At 38.1% G+C, this 16,781-nt stretch overlaps 1 protein-coding gene across 1 annotated transcript in view; it reads right to left on the bottom strand.

Annotated features, from left to right (window-relative positions):
• STARD9 (StAR related lipid transfer domain containing 9) overlaps positions 1 to 16,781 on the bottom strand; it is a 130,096-nt gene that overhangs the window by 56,492 nt on the left and 56,823 nt on the right. The window contains exons 8-9 of the mRNA XM_008702186.2: positions 5,622 to 5,691; positions 4,129 to 4,201 (exon numbers count right to left, since the gene is read on the bottom strand). Coding sequence (XP_008700408.2) covers positions 4,129 to 4,201; positions 5,622 to 5,691 — 143 coding nt within the window. The remainder of the gene's footprint in view (positions 1 to 4,128; positions 4,202 to 5,621; positions 5,692 to 16,781) is intronic.

Raw genomic sequence — 16,781 nt, 5'->3', positions numbered from 1 at the left:
CTACATAATGTGATTAACTGATGTATCTTTTTCTTAAGGTAGATAACTTTAAATTTGAATGTACCATCATTTATTTTTTTCCAGTTTTATTGAAATATAATTGACATATGACATTTTAAGCTGTATAACGTAATGATTTGATATATGTATATATTGCAAAAGGACCACAATAAGTTAACATCCATCACTTCACACAATTATAATTTTTTTGTCCTTGTGATGAGAACTTTTAAGATCTGCTCTCTTAGCAACTTTCAAATATACAATATAGCATTGTTAACGCTAGTCATCAGGTTGTACTCACATCCCCGTAACTTATTTACCTTATAATTGCATACTTTAGCTTTATGCAGTATATGGTTTATCCTGGAGAATGGTCTATGTGCACTTGAAAATGTATTCTGTAGATGTTAAGTGTTCTTTAAATGTCAGATCACATTGGTTGATAATGTTCTATATTCTATAAATCTTCTATATTCTTGCTGATTTCTGCCTAGTTGTTCTACCAATTACTGAAAGCAAAATACTGAAATCTCCAACTATTGTAACTGAATTATTTCTCCTTTCAATTCTGTTGCTGTTCTGTCTTACATTTTGGACCTCTACTGTTGGGAGCACGTACATTTATAATTGTTACATCTTTTTGATGTACAGACCCTTTATCATTATGAAATGTCCCTTTTTGTCTATAGTACATATTTGTCTTAAAATTTATTTTTTTGCCTGACACTAACATAATACTGTAACTCTGATGGTTACTATTTACACAGTGTATATATTTTTTTAAATATTTTATTTATTTATTTGAAAGAGAAAGATAGAGCAAGCACAAGTAGTCAGAGCAGTAGACAGAGGGAGAGAGAGCAGCAGGCTCCCCACCGAACAGAGAGCACGATGTGGGGCTTGATCCCAGGCCTCTGGGATCATGACCTGAGCCAAAGGCAGACGCTTAACCAACTGAGCCACTCAGGTGCCCCTACATGGTGTATATTTTTCTATCCTTTTACTTTCAACATACTTGTATCTTTGAATAAAAGGTCTGTTTCTTGGAAACAGCATACAGTTGAGTTTTGCTTTTATCTGTCCATTCAACTTAATGTAATTATTGATGTATTCAGAATTGTATCTATTCTTTTTCTGTTTATTTTCCATGTGTCTCATGTATTTTTTGGACCTCTGTTCTTCCTTCACTGCCTTTTCTGTGTTAAATAATTCTTTTTAGTGTACTATTTTAATTTCTAATTTTTGAATTATAATTTTGACCTACTTTCTGAGTGGTTGCTCTACAGATTACAATATGCATCACAACCCAACATGATCAATTCCAAAATACTAACTTGATTCCTATAAATATAGGAACTTTACTGCAATGTATCTTCTTTTCCTCTTCACTTCTTTGTGCTATTAGTGTCCTATGTATGACAATGTATATATATGTGATATATATAATACAGCATTATTCTTTTATACAATCTTATTTTTTAATAACACTGGAAGAAAAAATAAGAAAATATATTTAAGTAGCTTTTTATATTAACCCACATATTTCCTATTCTCAGCATTTTTCATTCCTTCCTGTAGACTTAAGTTACTGATATTGCTTTCTCTCAGGCTGAAAGATTTCATTTGGTTTTCTTGTAAGGTAGGCTTGCTAGCAATGAATTCTGGGTTTTTTTCTTTTTCTTTTTTTTTTATCTAGGAATGTTCTTATTTCATCTTCATTTGGGAAAATTAGTTTTGCTGCATATGGAATTCTTGATTGACAGTTTTTTTTTAAGATCGATTTATTGATTTATTTGACAGAGAGAAGAGAGAACACAAGCAGGGGGAGTGGCAGGCAGAGTGAGAGGGCGAAGCAGGATCCCTGCTGAGCAAGGAGCCCAACGTGGGGCTCGATCCCAGGACCCTGGGATCATGACCTAAGTCGAAGGCAGACACTTAACTGACTGAGCCACTGAGGCGCCCTGGGTTGACAAGTTTCATTTCCTTTCAGCACTCTGTCTTCCGGGGTCCAATGTTTCTGATAAGAAGTCAACCATTAATCATGTAATTGTTCTCTTGTATATCCTGAGTCAGTTTTCTCTAGCTGTAGTCAAGATTTTCTTTTTGTCTTTCAACAATTTGACTATAATGTGTCAAGGTATAGATCTTTTTATGTTTATTTTATTTGGAATTCTTAAAATACTAGTATCTGTAAACTAATGATTTTCAACAACTTTTGGAATTTTTTGGCCACTATTTTTTAAATTTTTCTTATGGCTATTTTCTCTTCTCTTTCTGGGATCCTCATTACACTTATGTTAACACATTTGCTATGGTCCAACAGGTCTGTGAGGCTCTGTACATTTTTCTTTAATCTTTTTATTCTATCTTCTTCAAATTGAAGGATTTATTTATTTATTTAAAGACTTTATTTATTTGTCAGAGAGAGAAAGAGAGAGCACAAGCAGGGGGAGCGGCAGGCAGAGCAGGCAGAAGGAGAAGCAGACTCCCCGCTGAGCAGGGAGCCAGGCGGGGGGCTTGATCCCAGGACTCTGGGATCATGACCTGAGCCGAAGGCAGCTGCTTAACCAACTGAGCCACCCAGGCATCCCCAAACTGGATGATTTCTACTCAAGTTAGCTAGTTCTTCTGCCATTCTCGTATCTGCTCAAGTCCCACTACTTTTTTGTTTCAGTTATTGTACACTTCAATTCCAGGACCCCCATTTTATTTAAGAATTTCTATGATTTTATTGAAATTCCCTAGAGTCACTGGCATCACATTTTCCTTTAATTCTTTAAACATGGTTTCCTTCAGCTCCTTGAACATATTTATATTAATTGAAGTCTTTGTATGCTAAATCAAACATTTGGAGCACTTAGAATCAGTTTCCACTGACCGTTTCCGCCCCACACAACCATGGGTTGTACTTTCTTATTTCCTTTTGCATGTCTAATAATTTTTGGTTGAATACTAGACATTTTAGATAACATACTGCAACAACTCTGAATTCTGAATTTTCCATCTTGAGGGTAGTAGTGGTTGTTGTATGGTTTCTCTGGTAACTTGCCTGGGCTAAAAAAATCTCTAAAATCTCCCCAGCAATATGTAGCGAAAGAGGTCTCTTTTCAGTTTTATCCTTTAGTTGTTTTTAATTCTAAGCTTGGCCTTTTGGGGGCCACCCTCTGTCTGCATAGCTGAGTGTTCACCAAAGACTGGTCAGAAGTTATAATCAAACACCTCGAGCCAGTAAGATCTCTATTCTCTGTTGATGGATCTATGTGTGGCCTGGGAAATGCATTAAAAGTTCAGTTTTAGATTTAAGTCCTGCTCAATACAGGATATGTGAAGACCTTATTAAGCCCACTATGGCTGCATCAGTTTCTATCCCCAGATAATCTGCCAGTTCATTTCTTGCCTGACACAGACCTACAATCTCAGGCTAATGGAGCCACTGATCTCCTTGTTAGTTTGCCAGCAAGAGAGCCATTCTGACAATGATCCAAACCAAGTGAACTCCTCTAGCAGTGGTAGCAACAAAGTTGCTGGTTTTCACCACCTTCCATTCCCTGATTGAACTACCTCACTGACAGAGACAGGTAGGGATGGGAACAGCCCAAGGCAATACACCACAGATGTGCACTATTCTTACCTGTAATTCAGTAGTTTTCTTGAATAAATGTCTTGGTCTATTATATGATTCTGGTCTATTTTTAGAGCAGAGAAATGGTTGTTTTGACAGTTTTTTCCAGGTTTATATAGTTGCTTTTGGGGGATAATATTTGTTGACCTACTCACTCCTAATAGAAGTAAATCTTCTACTTTTTCATTTTAATGCTTATTTTCATGCCAATCTTCCTTCTTATTTTAATGCTTATACTGATCACATAGATATAAAAGTACTTTGAAATGTTAAAAGTAAAATATAAGTTGAATATATTTTGATTAGTCTTTATGAAACTGCCTCTACCCTTTCTGTCGTAGGGCTTAGTAGAGTGTATGTGGGTCCTCCTTATAGCACTAGGTCATAGGAGAGGACCTGTCAATGAAAAGGTAGGAAAAAGGAAAAGAAATAGGAAGAACACAAGAAAGCAGTCAAAGGGGACTAGGAAGGAAGAAATCTAAGCAAATAAAGGGGTAACCAACCTGTGTATAGTAGATAGTGAAGATGGCATGGGATCTGCTGCTGGCCTCATGAACATGAGTAGCTGCTGTGATTCTGTGTACATAAAGGAAAACAATTAGGATAAGTATTGTTTATGCATGGTGGATCCTTAAGAATCCATGGGGAACACAAGAAATGTTAGTGCCAAGGTTCACAGGTGAGAATCATAAAACATCCATATTTAGTCCAGTTTAGTTAGGAGGGTGGTCCAAAGATGGCAAAAGCAGCATTCTAGGTACTGATATCTGAGAATAAAAGGCAGTGTAGCTTCATATTAAACCACATTAGAACATTTTTGAAGCAACAGAAGCAAAAATCGGAGTTGAAAAGGGGAATACTAGAGTGTCATCAACCTGGAAGAATACCCCTAAAACAGACCCATTTAAGTAGGACAAATGGAGGTAGAGAGCTTACTGGAGAAGCGTCAAAGACAGAGAAAGTAAAATGTGATTAAACAGTAATTATTAATCTTACAGTATCAGAAATGAGATCTTGAATTCTGTCAATGTCATACTTAATGCCAGGTGAAATTCATAACCTTCTTTAGAAATTCATTGCAATATTAATCTTTAAAGTCACAGGAGTCATCCCTTCATCTAAATCTAAGTCAATCATATTTCAGTTTAAGATCATGTCATTGACTTATGTTCTTAGAGGAACTAGAGAATTGAATAAGAGTCAAACTCCAAAGGCAGGTCTCATGACTCAAGGACAGAAAAGGTGAAGCCTGACACTTAAAGATCAAGGAACCCAGGGTATCCTGAAGACCAGAGGCAAGTGCCTCCAGGATAGTTCCATGAAAACCAAGGAGTAGAATGTTAAATTTAAAGTTCTTCCTTTATGGTCAATTAACGTGGACTTGCTACTAATAGGGTAAAAAGAAGACTAAATCCCAACATTTTTTCCAGGTAAAAAAGACTATTCTTTCAGGCATATACTAATAACAGTCTGGGTATTTCCTAGTAACTAACAATAATGAAATATTATCATAATTTACAATAGCTTATAGGAAAGTCTACAGTGCTTATTCATAGCAGATTCAAAACAGTCTTTTTTGGGGAGTCTTTACAAGTATGTAAAACTAGAAGAAAAATGGTTTTCTGAAACACTTTAAATGACATTGGATCTTATTTCTATGAAGCCTACAGAGAGGACAATGCAGGCGTGAATCTTTTCTTCAGTCAAAAAGTTATATGTTATAAGACAAAGCAAAGGATAACTCTGGGCTTACTGCCTAATATTACTATATCCAGAACAAACTCCAGCTTTACTACTAGTAAGAAATGCACAAAATCTTAGCCACTGCCCGTTACCCTGGGTACATTACTGAGAAATGGCCTGAGAAATGGTTCTGAGAAAGGCCTCCTGATTGTGAATGTGGGGAAGCTGCAGGGAGAAGTACTCCAAAGGGGGATGAGCACACAGGAAAGAAGAATGAGACTGAAAGAAGGACAGCAACAAATAAACCTGTTACCTGTTTGCTATTCCCTCCTCCAAGAGTTGAATTACTTGCTTATAGTTGGTAACTACATGTTGAGATAAACCTATCAGATTTGTGAGGGAGGAAAAAAGAAAATAAAATATTTGGTAAAATTAACTTCTTCCTGTAGGTCATTAACTTTATCCTATTTTAATCATTTGGTAGACAAGAATGAGAGAACTTGACTAAATTTCCTAAGATAATAAATTAAACCAACTAATTTTTATGGGAAGCATTATGATAGGCTCTGGAAACACAGGTCTCTGCCCTCACAGAGAATGTAGTCCAGAATTCATAGAGTGGTTAGGCTAACAACAATTTAGCTATATAGGGTAAAAGAAAAGTTCTTATATTACCTCATTTGGCCCTCTCAAAATTGCTGAGGTAAACAGATGCTATGTGTCCCACAAGATGGCAGACTCCATTTGGCATGCAAAACATACAGTACATACGTCCCTACCCAAACGCAGTTTACAATCGTAAGAAGTTATACTATACAACATAATATGCCCAAATACCACAGGAGTAGAAGAGATAATAAATGCTAAGGCAATCAGAGGAGTGGCCAGGGCAAGCACCATGGAGGAAGTGAGACTTGAATTTAGTCACTAAAGAATGGGTAGGCTTCAGATAGGTGAAGAGGAGCTTAGGACATGAAAGTCAGTCTTTGTGGGTGATTATTGACCAAATCAAAAAGTGCCTTCACAACTGAATCAGCGATATAAGGACAAACTAACTTTGGCGGCTCATCAGTAAATATAATGACACTAGAAATTAATAAAGCAATTTCAGCACTGACTGGATTTCTTTATATTAAGAAATTACTGTTAAAACCACAATGAGATATCACCTCACACCTGTCAGAATGGCTAAAATAAAAAACACAAGAAACAACAAACGTTGGTGAGAAGGTAGTGAAAAGGGAGCCCTTGTGCATTATTGGTGGAATGCAAACTGGTGCAGACACTGTGGGAAACAGTATGGAGATTCCTTAAAAAATTAAAAACAGAACTACCATATGGTCCGGTAATTCCACTATTTACCCAAAGAATACAAAAACTCTAATTTGAAAAGACACATGCACCCCTATGCTTATAGCATTATTCACAATAGCCACAATATGGAAGCAGCCCAGTGTCCATCAATAGATGAACAGATAAAGAAACTGTGGCATAGATATACAATTGAATATTACTCAGCCATAGATAAGAATGAAATCTTGCCATTCGCAAAAACATGGATGGGACTAGAGATTATAATGCTAAGTGAGATAAGTCAGAGAAAGACAAATACCATATGATTTCACTCATGTACGGAATTTAAGAAACCAGACAAATGAATAAAGAAAAAAAAGAAATAAAAAAATAGACTCTTAAATATTTGGAGAACAAACTGATGGTTATTGGAGGGGACATAGGTGTGGGAATGGATAAAACAGGTGATGGGCATTAAGAATTCCTTATCATGATGAGCACTGAGTAATGTATAGAATTGTTGAATCACTGTATTATATACCTAAAACTAATACAAGACTGTATATAACTATACTGGATATAAAATAAAATTTAAAAATAAATTCTACAACAGAAACTAATGATACACTGTATGTTAATAAAATGAATTTAAATAAAATAAAAAATAAAAATAAAATTGAAAATGAAATAAAATAATAAAATTATTATTATTTAGATGTTATAATAATTTTGTGGCTATGTTTTTTAAAAATCATGCCTTATCTTTTAGGGCTATGTCCTAAAATATTATAGATGAATTTATGTGACATCTGTAATTTGCCTCAACACAGGATGAAGGGAGGTGGACAGGAATACAGATAGAAATGGCCAAGGCTTAATGATTATTTTAACTGGGTAATGGGTACACAGGGGTTCATGATATTAGCCTATTTTTGTGTATGTTCAAAATTCTCTATAATAAAAAGAGTTTAAATTTTTAAAATTATTTATTTATTTATTTGAGAGAGAGCATGTGAGCAGGGGGGAGGGGCAGAGGGAGAGAACCCCCAAACAACTACCCGCTGAGCATGGAGCCCAACACGGGGCCCAATCTCACGACCCTGGGATCACGACCTGATCTAAAACCAAGATGATCCACCCAGGTGCCGCAAAGAGCTTTAAAAATTTAACCAAGAATGGGGACTTTAGGGGCGCCTGGGTGGCACAGCGGTTAAGCGTCTGCCTTCGGCTCAGGGCGTGATCCCGGCGGTCTGGGATCGAGCCCCACATCAGGCTCCTCCACCATGAGCCTGCTTCTTCCTCTCCCACTCCCCCTGCTTGTGTTCCCTCTCTCGCTGGCTGTCTCTCTGTCGAATAAATAAATAAAATCTTAAAAAAAAAAAAGAATGGGGACTTTATGCTTTGGGTAATGGCAAATGAGATAACACAAACCAATCCTTCCAGTAAAGACTATTAGAAAAATCTGGACAAAATATTAAAGACATAAGCTTTAAGGCACAGAGGGCTAACCAGATAGCAAAAATTTTCTAGGCCATATATTGGGGGAAGATGGAAGTCCAGAGAAATGAGGCCAGCATTTGGAGCCACTTTTCCTCTGAAGTCATTTGCCATATCTTGAGGGCAACTGACTGAGAGCAGTTCTCTTGACAACCTCACATGCCTAGGAAGATACAGACCGCAGTCCAGAGCCTACTCAGAGTTGCCCTATAGAATCCTACTTGAGTTGGAAACCAAAAGGGCTAAAACACAGGAATAAGGTTGAGTTAGAAGTAAGCAGCCTTTGGGGTGCCTGGGAGGCTCAGCTGGTTAAGCGTCCATGGTTAAGCTTTTGATTTCCACTCAGGTTGTGATCTCAAGGTTGTGAGATTGAGTGCCGCATTGGCTCCACACACTGGGCATGGAAACTGCTTAAGATTCTCTCTCTCCCTCTCCCTTTGCCCCTCCCCTATCTCACACACACAAAAAAAAGTCTTTGAAGGGACTGTAGCTCAGTTTTTTATTTCTATAAACAATTAAGCAAATACCATCTGGCACAAAATTATAACAAACCAAAATCCAAGTATACCTGGCAATAAATAAATGAGAACCAGCAAAAATAGATGCAATAAAATTCAGATATTGGGGTTAGAGTAACTTTAAAGTATCTCTGCTTGCCATTTTCAAGGAACTGAAAAACAAGATTATAAATTTTCAGAGAAAATTGAAAGCTATAATGAAAGGATCAAATGGAGATCTGGAAAATAAAAAGTACTAAAGTGAAAATAAGTATTCAATATCTAAGTTTAATAGGTTAAACACAGCTGGAAAAAATAGTGAACAAAAAGATAGGTCAGAATCAAATATCCAAAATAAAGCACAGAAAGACAAAATATAAGAAACAGAGATGAGAGGGGAAGAATCATAGCACATACAGGGAATAGATCTAACACACCTGTAAGTGGAATTACAAAAGGAATGAGTGGAGTAAAAGCAATTACTAAAACAATGGCTAAAAAATGTCCACAACTGATAAAGAGGTATTAAACCACAGATTCAAGAAGCACGCGCGCGCACACGCACACACACACACACACCTGAAAATCTACCCCTACATACTTCATGGTAAACTGGTGAAAACTAAAAACAAAGAGAAAAATCTTTTTACTCTAAGATTTTATTTATTTATTTGACAGAGAGCACAAGCAGGGGGAGCAGCAGGGAGAGGGAGCAAAGAGCCCAATACGGAGCTCAATCCCAGGACCCTGGGATCATGACCTGAATCAAAGGCAGATGCTTAATCGACAAAGCCACTCAGGTGCCCCACAAAGAGAAAAATCTTAAAGGAATTACTGAGAGATTATTTCTCAAAAGAAACAATGGAAGGCAGAAGACAATGGAATAAATTTTAAACGGTGAAAGAAAATAACTACCAACTTAAAATTCTATACTCAATGAAATCCTCTTCAAGAATAAAGAAGAAATAAAGATAATTTCAACCAACAGAAAGTGAAGAGAATTTGTCAATAGACCCACAATGGAAGAAAGACTAAAGAGTATTCTTAAGGCTGAGGGAAAATCCCAGAGAGAAGGTAGGACATTAAAAAAAAAAAAAAAAAGGTAGAGCCACAAAAATGGCATATAAAGAAGGGATAAATGGAGTTCAAGTCTTCTAAGGTTCTCTCATTGTCTAGGAAGAAGTCAAAGAACCAGCTAATAATAAACTTTAATTCAATGATCCATGTTGTAATCTTTACAGGAACTACTAAAATAATAGTAAGACAATGTACAAATAGTAAGCTAACAGAGGAGAAATACAGAATTTTAAAATTTAACCCAAAAGACATGAAAGTAGGGCAAAAGGAACATAAAACAGAAAATGTAAAGAAAAAACACATGGTGATAAATTTAAACCTAATTAAATTAGTAATTATATTAAAAATAAACAGACCCACTTACTCAAAAGATCAAAATTGTGATGCTACCTAAAAGAAAGCAAAAGCCAAATAAATATTTTTGTAGGAAATGCATCTAAAACATGTACAGAAATGTTGAAAGCATAAAAAAGATAAAAATGCAAATACTAACCAAAGGACATTGACGTGGATGGAACTGGAGGGTATTATGCTGAGTAAAATACGTCAATCAGAGAAAGCCAATTATCATATGGTTTCACTCGTATGTGGAATATAGGAAACAGCACAGAGGATCATAGGGGAAGGGAGGGAAAACTGAATGGGAAGTCACCAGAGTCATGACAGTGAGACCAAGAGTCACAAGCTCTAGTGACTGAGCCAGCCAGGCGCCCCAAAGAAGTCCTACATTTAAATGACTCCTTATACATAAAGTGTAAGAGGATGGGACGCCAGGGTGGCTCAGTCAGTTAGGCATCTGCCTTCAGCTCAGGGCATGATCCCAGGGTCCTGAGATAGATTCCTACAGTGGGCTCCTTCCTCAGTGGGGAGCCTGCTTCTCCCTCTGCCTGCCGCTCCCTGTTTGTGCTCTCTCTGACAAATTTTAAAAGTATATCTTTAAAAAAAAGTGTAAGAGAATATTACACTTCATGCAAAAGCATCTTTAAAATTTAGAGGGAATAGATTTTTCTTAGAAAAATACAATCTACTGGGATGCCTGGGTGGCTCAGTCGGTTAGGTCCTCAACTCTTGATTTCCGCTGGGGTCATGATCTCAGGGTTGTGGGATCGAGCCCCCCATCTGGCTCTACGCTGGGAATGGAACCTGCCTAGGATTTTTCTCTCCCTCTCCCCCTACACCCCCTGCTCTGTGCGGGCTGGCGCACTCTCTCTCTCAAAAAAGAAAGAAAAATACAATCTACCAAAATTGATGCAATAAACAGGGTATCTGAAAGAAATCAAATATATAATTTTAAACCTTCTCACAAAAAAACACAGCTGGCTGGGGCGCCTGGGTGGTACAGTCGTTGAGCGTCTGCCTTCGGCTCAGGGCGTGATCCCAGCGTTCTGGGATCGAGCCCCACATCAGGCTCCTCCGTTAAGAGCCTGCTTCTTCCTCTCCCACTCCCCCTGCTTGTGTTCCCTCTCTCGCTGGCTGTCTCTCTCTGTCAAATAAATAAATAAAAATCTTAAAAAAAAAAAAACAAAACACACAGCTGGCTTTGCCAGGAAATTCTACCAAATATTTAAGGAGGAAATAACCCCGATCTTACAAAAAAACCTTTCACAAAATAGAAAAAGAGTATATCTCAGTTCCTTTTAGGAAACAAATACAATGTTTATACCTAAACCTAAGGAGGGAGAAGCAGAAGAGTAGGAAGAAGAGAAGAGGGAGAAGTAGAGGAGGAAGAGAAGGAACAGGACAAGGAGGATGATTAATTTCACTCTTGAACATAGATGCAATAAGCCCAAATAAAATATCAGAAATCCAAATCCAGCAACATATAAAAAGAATAATATATCACAACAAAGTTGGGTCTATTCCAGGAATGCAAGATTGCTGTAACTTTCAAAAATCAATCAGTATGTGGATAAAGAAGATGTGGTATATATATATACAACAGAAGATTACTCAGCCATCAAAAAGAATGAAATCTTGCCTTTGCAGTGATGTGGATGGAAATAGAGGGTTATTAGGCTAAGTGAAATAAGTCAGTCAGAGAAAGACAAATACCATATGATTTCACTCATATCTGGAATTTAAAACAAAACAGATGAACATAGGGGAAGGGAAGGAAAAATAAAATAAGATAAAAACAGAGGGAGACAAATCATAAATGACTCTTAACTGTAGGAAACAAACTGAGGGTTGCTGGAGGGGGTGGGTGGGGTAATGGGGTAAATGGGTGATGGGCATTAAGGAGGGCACTTGATGTAATGAGCACTGGGTATTATATGCAACTGATGAGTCACTAAATTCTACCCCTGAAACTAAACACTATATGTTAACTAAATGGAATTTAAATTTTAAAAAAATTTAAGTATTTCCTCATCTACAGGAAAAAAAAACCAAAAACCAAAAAAAATCAATCAGTATAATTAACCACATTAGCAGGATAAAGGACAAAAGTCATATGCTATAGAAAAGCACTTGTAAAACCACAGTAATTTTTTTAAAAGATTTTATTTATTTATTTATTTATTTATTTATTTATTTGAGAGAGAGAGAGAAAGTACAGAGTGAGAAGCAGACTCCCACTGAGCAGAGCCAGATGCAGGATTTGATCCCAGGACCCTGAGTTCATGACCTGAGCTGAGGGCACATGCTTAACCGGCTGAGCCAACCAGGCATCCCAAAACACAGTAATTTTATTAAAACATTTCTAGCACCCCTTCTATTTCCCTTCCCTGCACAATTTAGTCCTAAAATTACCAAGTTGAACAGAGCAAGGCAGGCAAGCATGAAGGTGAGGGCCTGCAGTGATGCAGAGCAGGGTGAAGAACCTGAAGGGAGAGGGAGGGCTTCCACATAGGGCTTGCCTGGTACGGCCGAGACTAAGCCTGAGCAGGGTGGAAAGGGTATCCACACAAAGGGAAGGCCTGGCATGAGAGTGGGGTGAGGAGGGTGACCACACATGTGGCAGCCTGGCCCAGAGAGTCAGAGCCTGAGGGGGCTGAAGGGAGCATCCTCTATGGAGGCAGCCCAGGCATGGTGAACAGGGCTTCCATGTCAGAGTGGGGAGGTAGCCCAGCAAAGGGATACAAAGACCAAGAGAGGTACAGAATGCACCTGCACAGTGGGGAGCTAAGGGACAGGCAGCCCCACACAGAGTACTGGAACTGTGGTGGCAGGGCCCAGCAGAGGGTGTCTAAGCACAGCCAGGTGAGGCAGGTACCCACATGAGAGAGAGGAGAACAATGGCAAGGAGACTGATTATATGTCGGAGGGCAGATCAAAGAAGTAATTCCCCTGTTAAATAAAAGAATTACAGGAGCGCCTGGGTGGCTCAGTCAGTTGGGCATCCTACTCTTGGTTTCCACTCAGGTGCAGTCGTGGGATCCATATCGGGCTCTGCACTCAGAGAGGAGTCTGCTTGAGATTCTCTCCCTTTTCCTCTGCCCCTCCCCTTGTTTGCATTCTCTCTCTCTCAAATATATAAATCTTTTTAAAAAATAAAGGAATTACAAATATGAAAAGGGAGAAATCAAGAATGAACTCTGCTGTGTTGGACTGCAATTAGAGGTACTGGCGTGAACACAGATTACCTAGCCCCGTCCACTCAGAGGGACAAGTTGCAATATCAATAACAACAGGCATACCTAGCACCTCCACCTTATTTTTAGCTTCTAAATACTATTCCCCAGTAAAAAAGAAGAAGTGTGATAAATAAAAATAAAAAGAAATGACTGATTCCAAGACTGAGGCAAAGAAAGTAGAAGATGAGCCTGGAACACATCTGTGCCGGAAAACAAGGAGGTGCTCAAAGAATAACAGTGATCTGTCAAAATGTCACAGAAGTGCACTTGAAAGGGATTCCATTGACTAAATCTGGAATAATTTGAGCATCAAAAATAAAAAAATCACAGTAACAGAAGATAATTCATTGAATAAAATAGATAAGCATGAATCTATACTGACATAAATAAATACATCCCAAACTGGATGAAGATGGGATGTGTACATGATTTCACAGTACTGCCCCACAAACACTTGCTGATTACAAAAGGAAAACAGCAATTTTTTATTGAAGAAGGTTGCCATATATCACCTTCATAATCATGAGTTATGGGATAAATCAAAGTTGTACACCACTTGATGGTTGTAAAGTTCATGAAAGTTTAAGAGAGACCAAGGAATCTTTCCAGACCAAAGAACACTAGAGAGACACTATAACAAAACGCAACACGTGATTCTCAAATGGGCAATTACTGGGACAATTAGGGAAATTTAAATGGGCTTTAACCATTAGATGGTGGTAACATGCCAAAGTTAATTTCCTGATGTGGGTGATTATGTTGTAATTATACAGGAGAACATTCCTGTTTGGAGGAATGGAGGGAAAATATCTTAAAATAATCAGGGGAGATGGGTCATTAGATTGGCAATTCACTCTCAAATGGTTCAAGAAAAAAGATCTTTAGGGGCGCCTGGGTGGCACGTTGTTAAGCGTCTGCCTTCGGCTCAGGGCGTGATCCCAGCATTCTAGGATCAAGCCCCACATCAGGCTCCTCCGGTAGGAGCCTGCTTCTTCCGCTCCCACTCCCCCTGCTTGTGTTCCCTCTCTCGCTGGCTGTCTCTGTCAAATAAGTAAATAAAATCTTTAAAAAAAAGAAAAATCTTTATACTGTACTTGCAACTTTTTAAAAAGTTTAAAAAGTTAAAAACAAAAACTCTTAAAAAAACTAGGAAAGGGGTGCCAGGGTGGCTCAGTCCGTTAAGCATCTGCCTTTGGCTCAGGTCATGATCCCAGGGTCCTGGGATTGAGCCTCGAGTTTGACTCCCTGCTCAGCGGGGAGCCTGCTTCTCCCTCTCCCTCTGCTCCTTCCTCTGCTTTTGCTATCTCTCTCTCTAATAAATAAATGAAATCTTAAAAAAAAAAAAAAAACTAGGAGAAAAAGAGAATTCCCTTAATCTGCTAAGGCAATGTTTCTCAAAGCTGGTCCAAAGACTAAGGCCAGTTCTCAAACTATTATTGGTATAATGAGATAGATACAGAAATTGAGAGTATTAGCAACATTTACAACAATGTGACAGAGTGATTTTATATCTTACGAACTTGTAAAAAGAATTTGGGCTTGTAATTAAGATGTCGTTTTCATTTTTCTAGTAATTCATCTTTACTTTATCTAAGTGTTAGTTGGCCATACACTGGAATTTTAAACAAACAAATAAAAAACACCCGGTTCTTTGTAGGGCACCTGGGTGGTGCAGTCAGTAAAGTGGCCAGCTCTTCATTTCAGCTCAGGTCATGATCTCAGGAGCCCCACATTAGGCTCCACGCTCAGCAGGGAATGTACTTGAGGATTCTCTCGATCCCCCTGCCCCTCCTCCCACTTGCACACATGCACACTCTCTCAAATAAATAAATCTTTAAAAAAAACAAACAAACCTGGGCTGGGTTAGCATGTGATGGATATTAAGGAGGGCATGTACTACAATAAGCACTGGATGTTATACACAAACACTACATCAAAAACTAATGACTAACATTAAAAAAAAAAAAACCTCATCCTTTGTTACATTTTTACAAGTGTGTGATAAAGAATATTTATTAAAAACAAATGCTATAGCAAACTTCATACTTAATGTTGAAGCTTTCCCCTGGAAACAAGACTAAATACTACTAGCACTTTTATTTAATATGGTACCAGAAGTCCTAGTAAGTGCAGAAAGACTAGGGGAAAAAAGGTTTAAGAATTAAAAAAAGAATTAAAGAATTAAAAAGAAAAAAACTTTTATGCAGATTGACACACAGAAAATACAAAAAATAATATTTTTTGGCAATGCAATTACCTACCTCCAACACCTCCTGCTTTGTACCAATCCCTTTATGTTAAGATAAAGGCCAAGGCAAAAACACATTATCCTTTTTTCACTTAAATGACACCTCAGACCCTGTAACCGCTGGCCTCTTAATGTGCTTTGTACAGGCCTGTGTACGTTTCAGATTTCAACTTAACCAGTCATCTAATAAATAAACTTTTAAATGGAACGTAATAGGCTACCCCTTCCTTTCCTTTGATTTAGGCAACTATTAAGTTCTAGCTCACAATTCTGAACTAGAACTCTAAGTTCTTATGTCTTCATTATTTCCTGTGACACTCTGATTAGTATACGTATCTAGCAGGTATCCAATAAATGCCCATAGAATTGTTTCAAGCAGAAACCACTTTCCACTTGGGAATTATATTCACAGAATATATGAGCCCGAAGATAGAGATACATAGACACAGATATAGGCAGGCGGGCAGATAATATAAATAAATGAATGAAAAAGCAAACATTAAAAAAACTAAAAGTTTGCTGTCAGGTGCTTGCGTGGCTCAGTCAGTTAAGCATCTGACTCCTGACTTAAGCTCAGGACATGATCTCAGGGTTGTGAGATCAAGCCCTGTGTCGGGCTCCACGCTCAGTAGGCAGTCTGCTTGAGATTCTTTCCCTCTCCCTCTGTCCTTCCCTCTGTTTGCACACGTGCATGCTCGCTCTCTCTCTCAAATAAATAAATAAAATCTTTTTTAAAAAGTTTGCTGCAATGCCATCAGAAGGTAGTAATAGAAATAATAGTTCAGTGTGACTATTCTGGTTCTTGGCTTCCATGGATGGCACTATACTACTTGAGTTCAAGCTCCTTCACTAAGAAATGGGGGGACTATTGACCTATATTTGTCATGATTTGAGAAATTCCAGACCAACTTTCAAAAATGTGTAACCCAAAGGACCTAAGAGACCTTTTGCTGGGTAGAATTATTTCCTACCAACCATCTTCCTCCCCGACAAGGGTTCACTCTATGAAGGTCCAAAAGAGCCCTGAGATTTCAGTCTAGTTCCTGTCACTGGCCTTAGGTATATGACCCAAGCTCAATGACCTTTTATAAGTTCCTACCTTCTCTGGGTTTCAAGTACTATGCTGATCAAAGAATCTACAATCACAGGTCTCCTTGATGTACAGGATTCTATCCCACTCATCTCTTCCTATCCTAGGCAAGGTTCCCAGTTCCAACCCTGCTCCAACTAGCTGTGTGACTTTGGGAACACCCTGTAATTCTTGCAGCTTCATTTTAGCTTCTGTG

The sequence above is a fragment of the Ursus maritimus genome, unplaced genomic scaffold (genome assembly GCF_017311325.1).
Source record: "Ursus maritimus isolate PB19 unplaced genomic scaffold, ASM1731132v1 scaffold_35, whole genome shotgun sequence".
Taxonomy (NCBI): domain Eukaryota; kingdom Metazoa; phylum Chordata; class Mammalia; order Carnivora; family Ursidae; genus Ursus; species Ursus maritimus.
The sequence above is the reverse complement of the archived record's forward strand: the minus strand, read 5'-3'. Positions and strand labels throughout refer to the sequence as shown.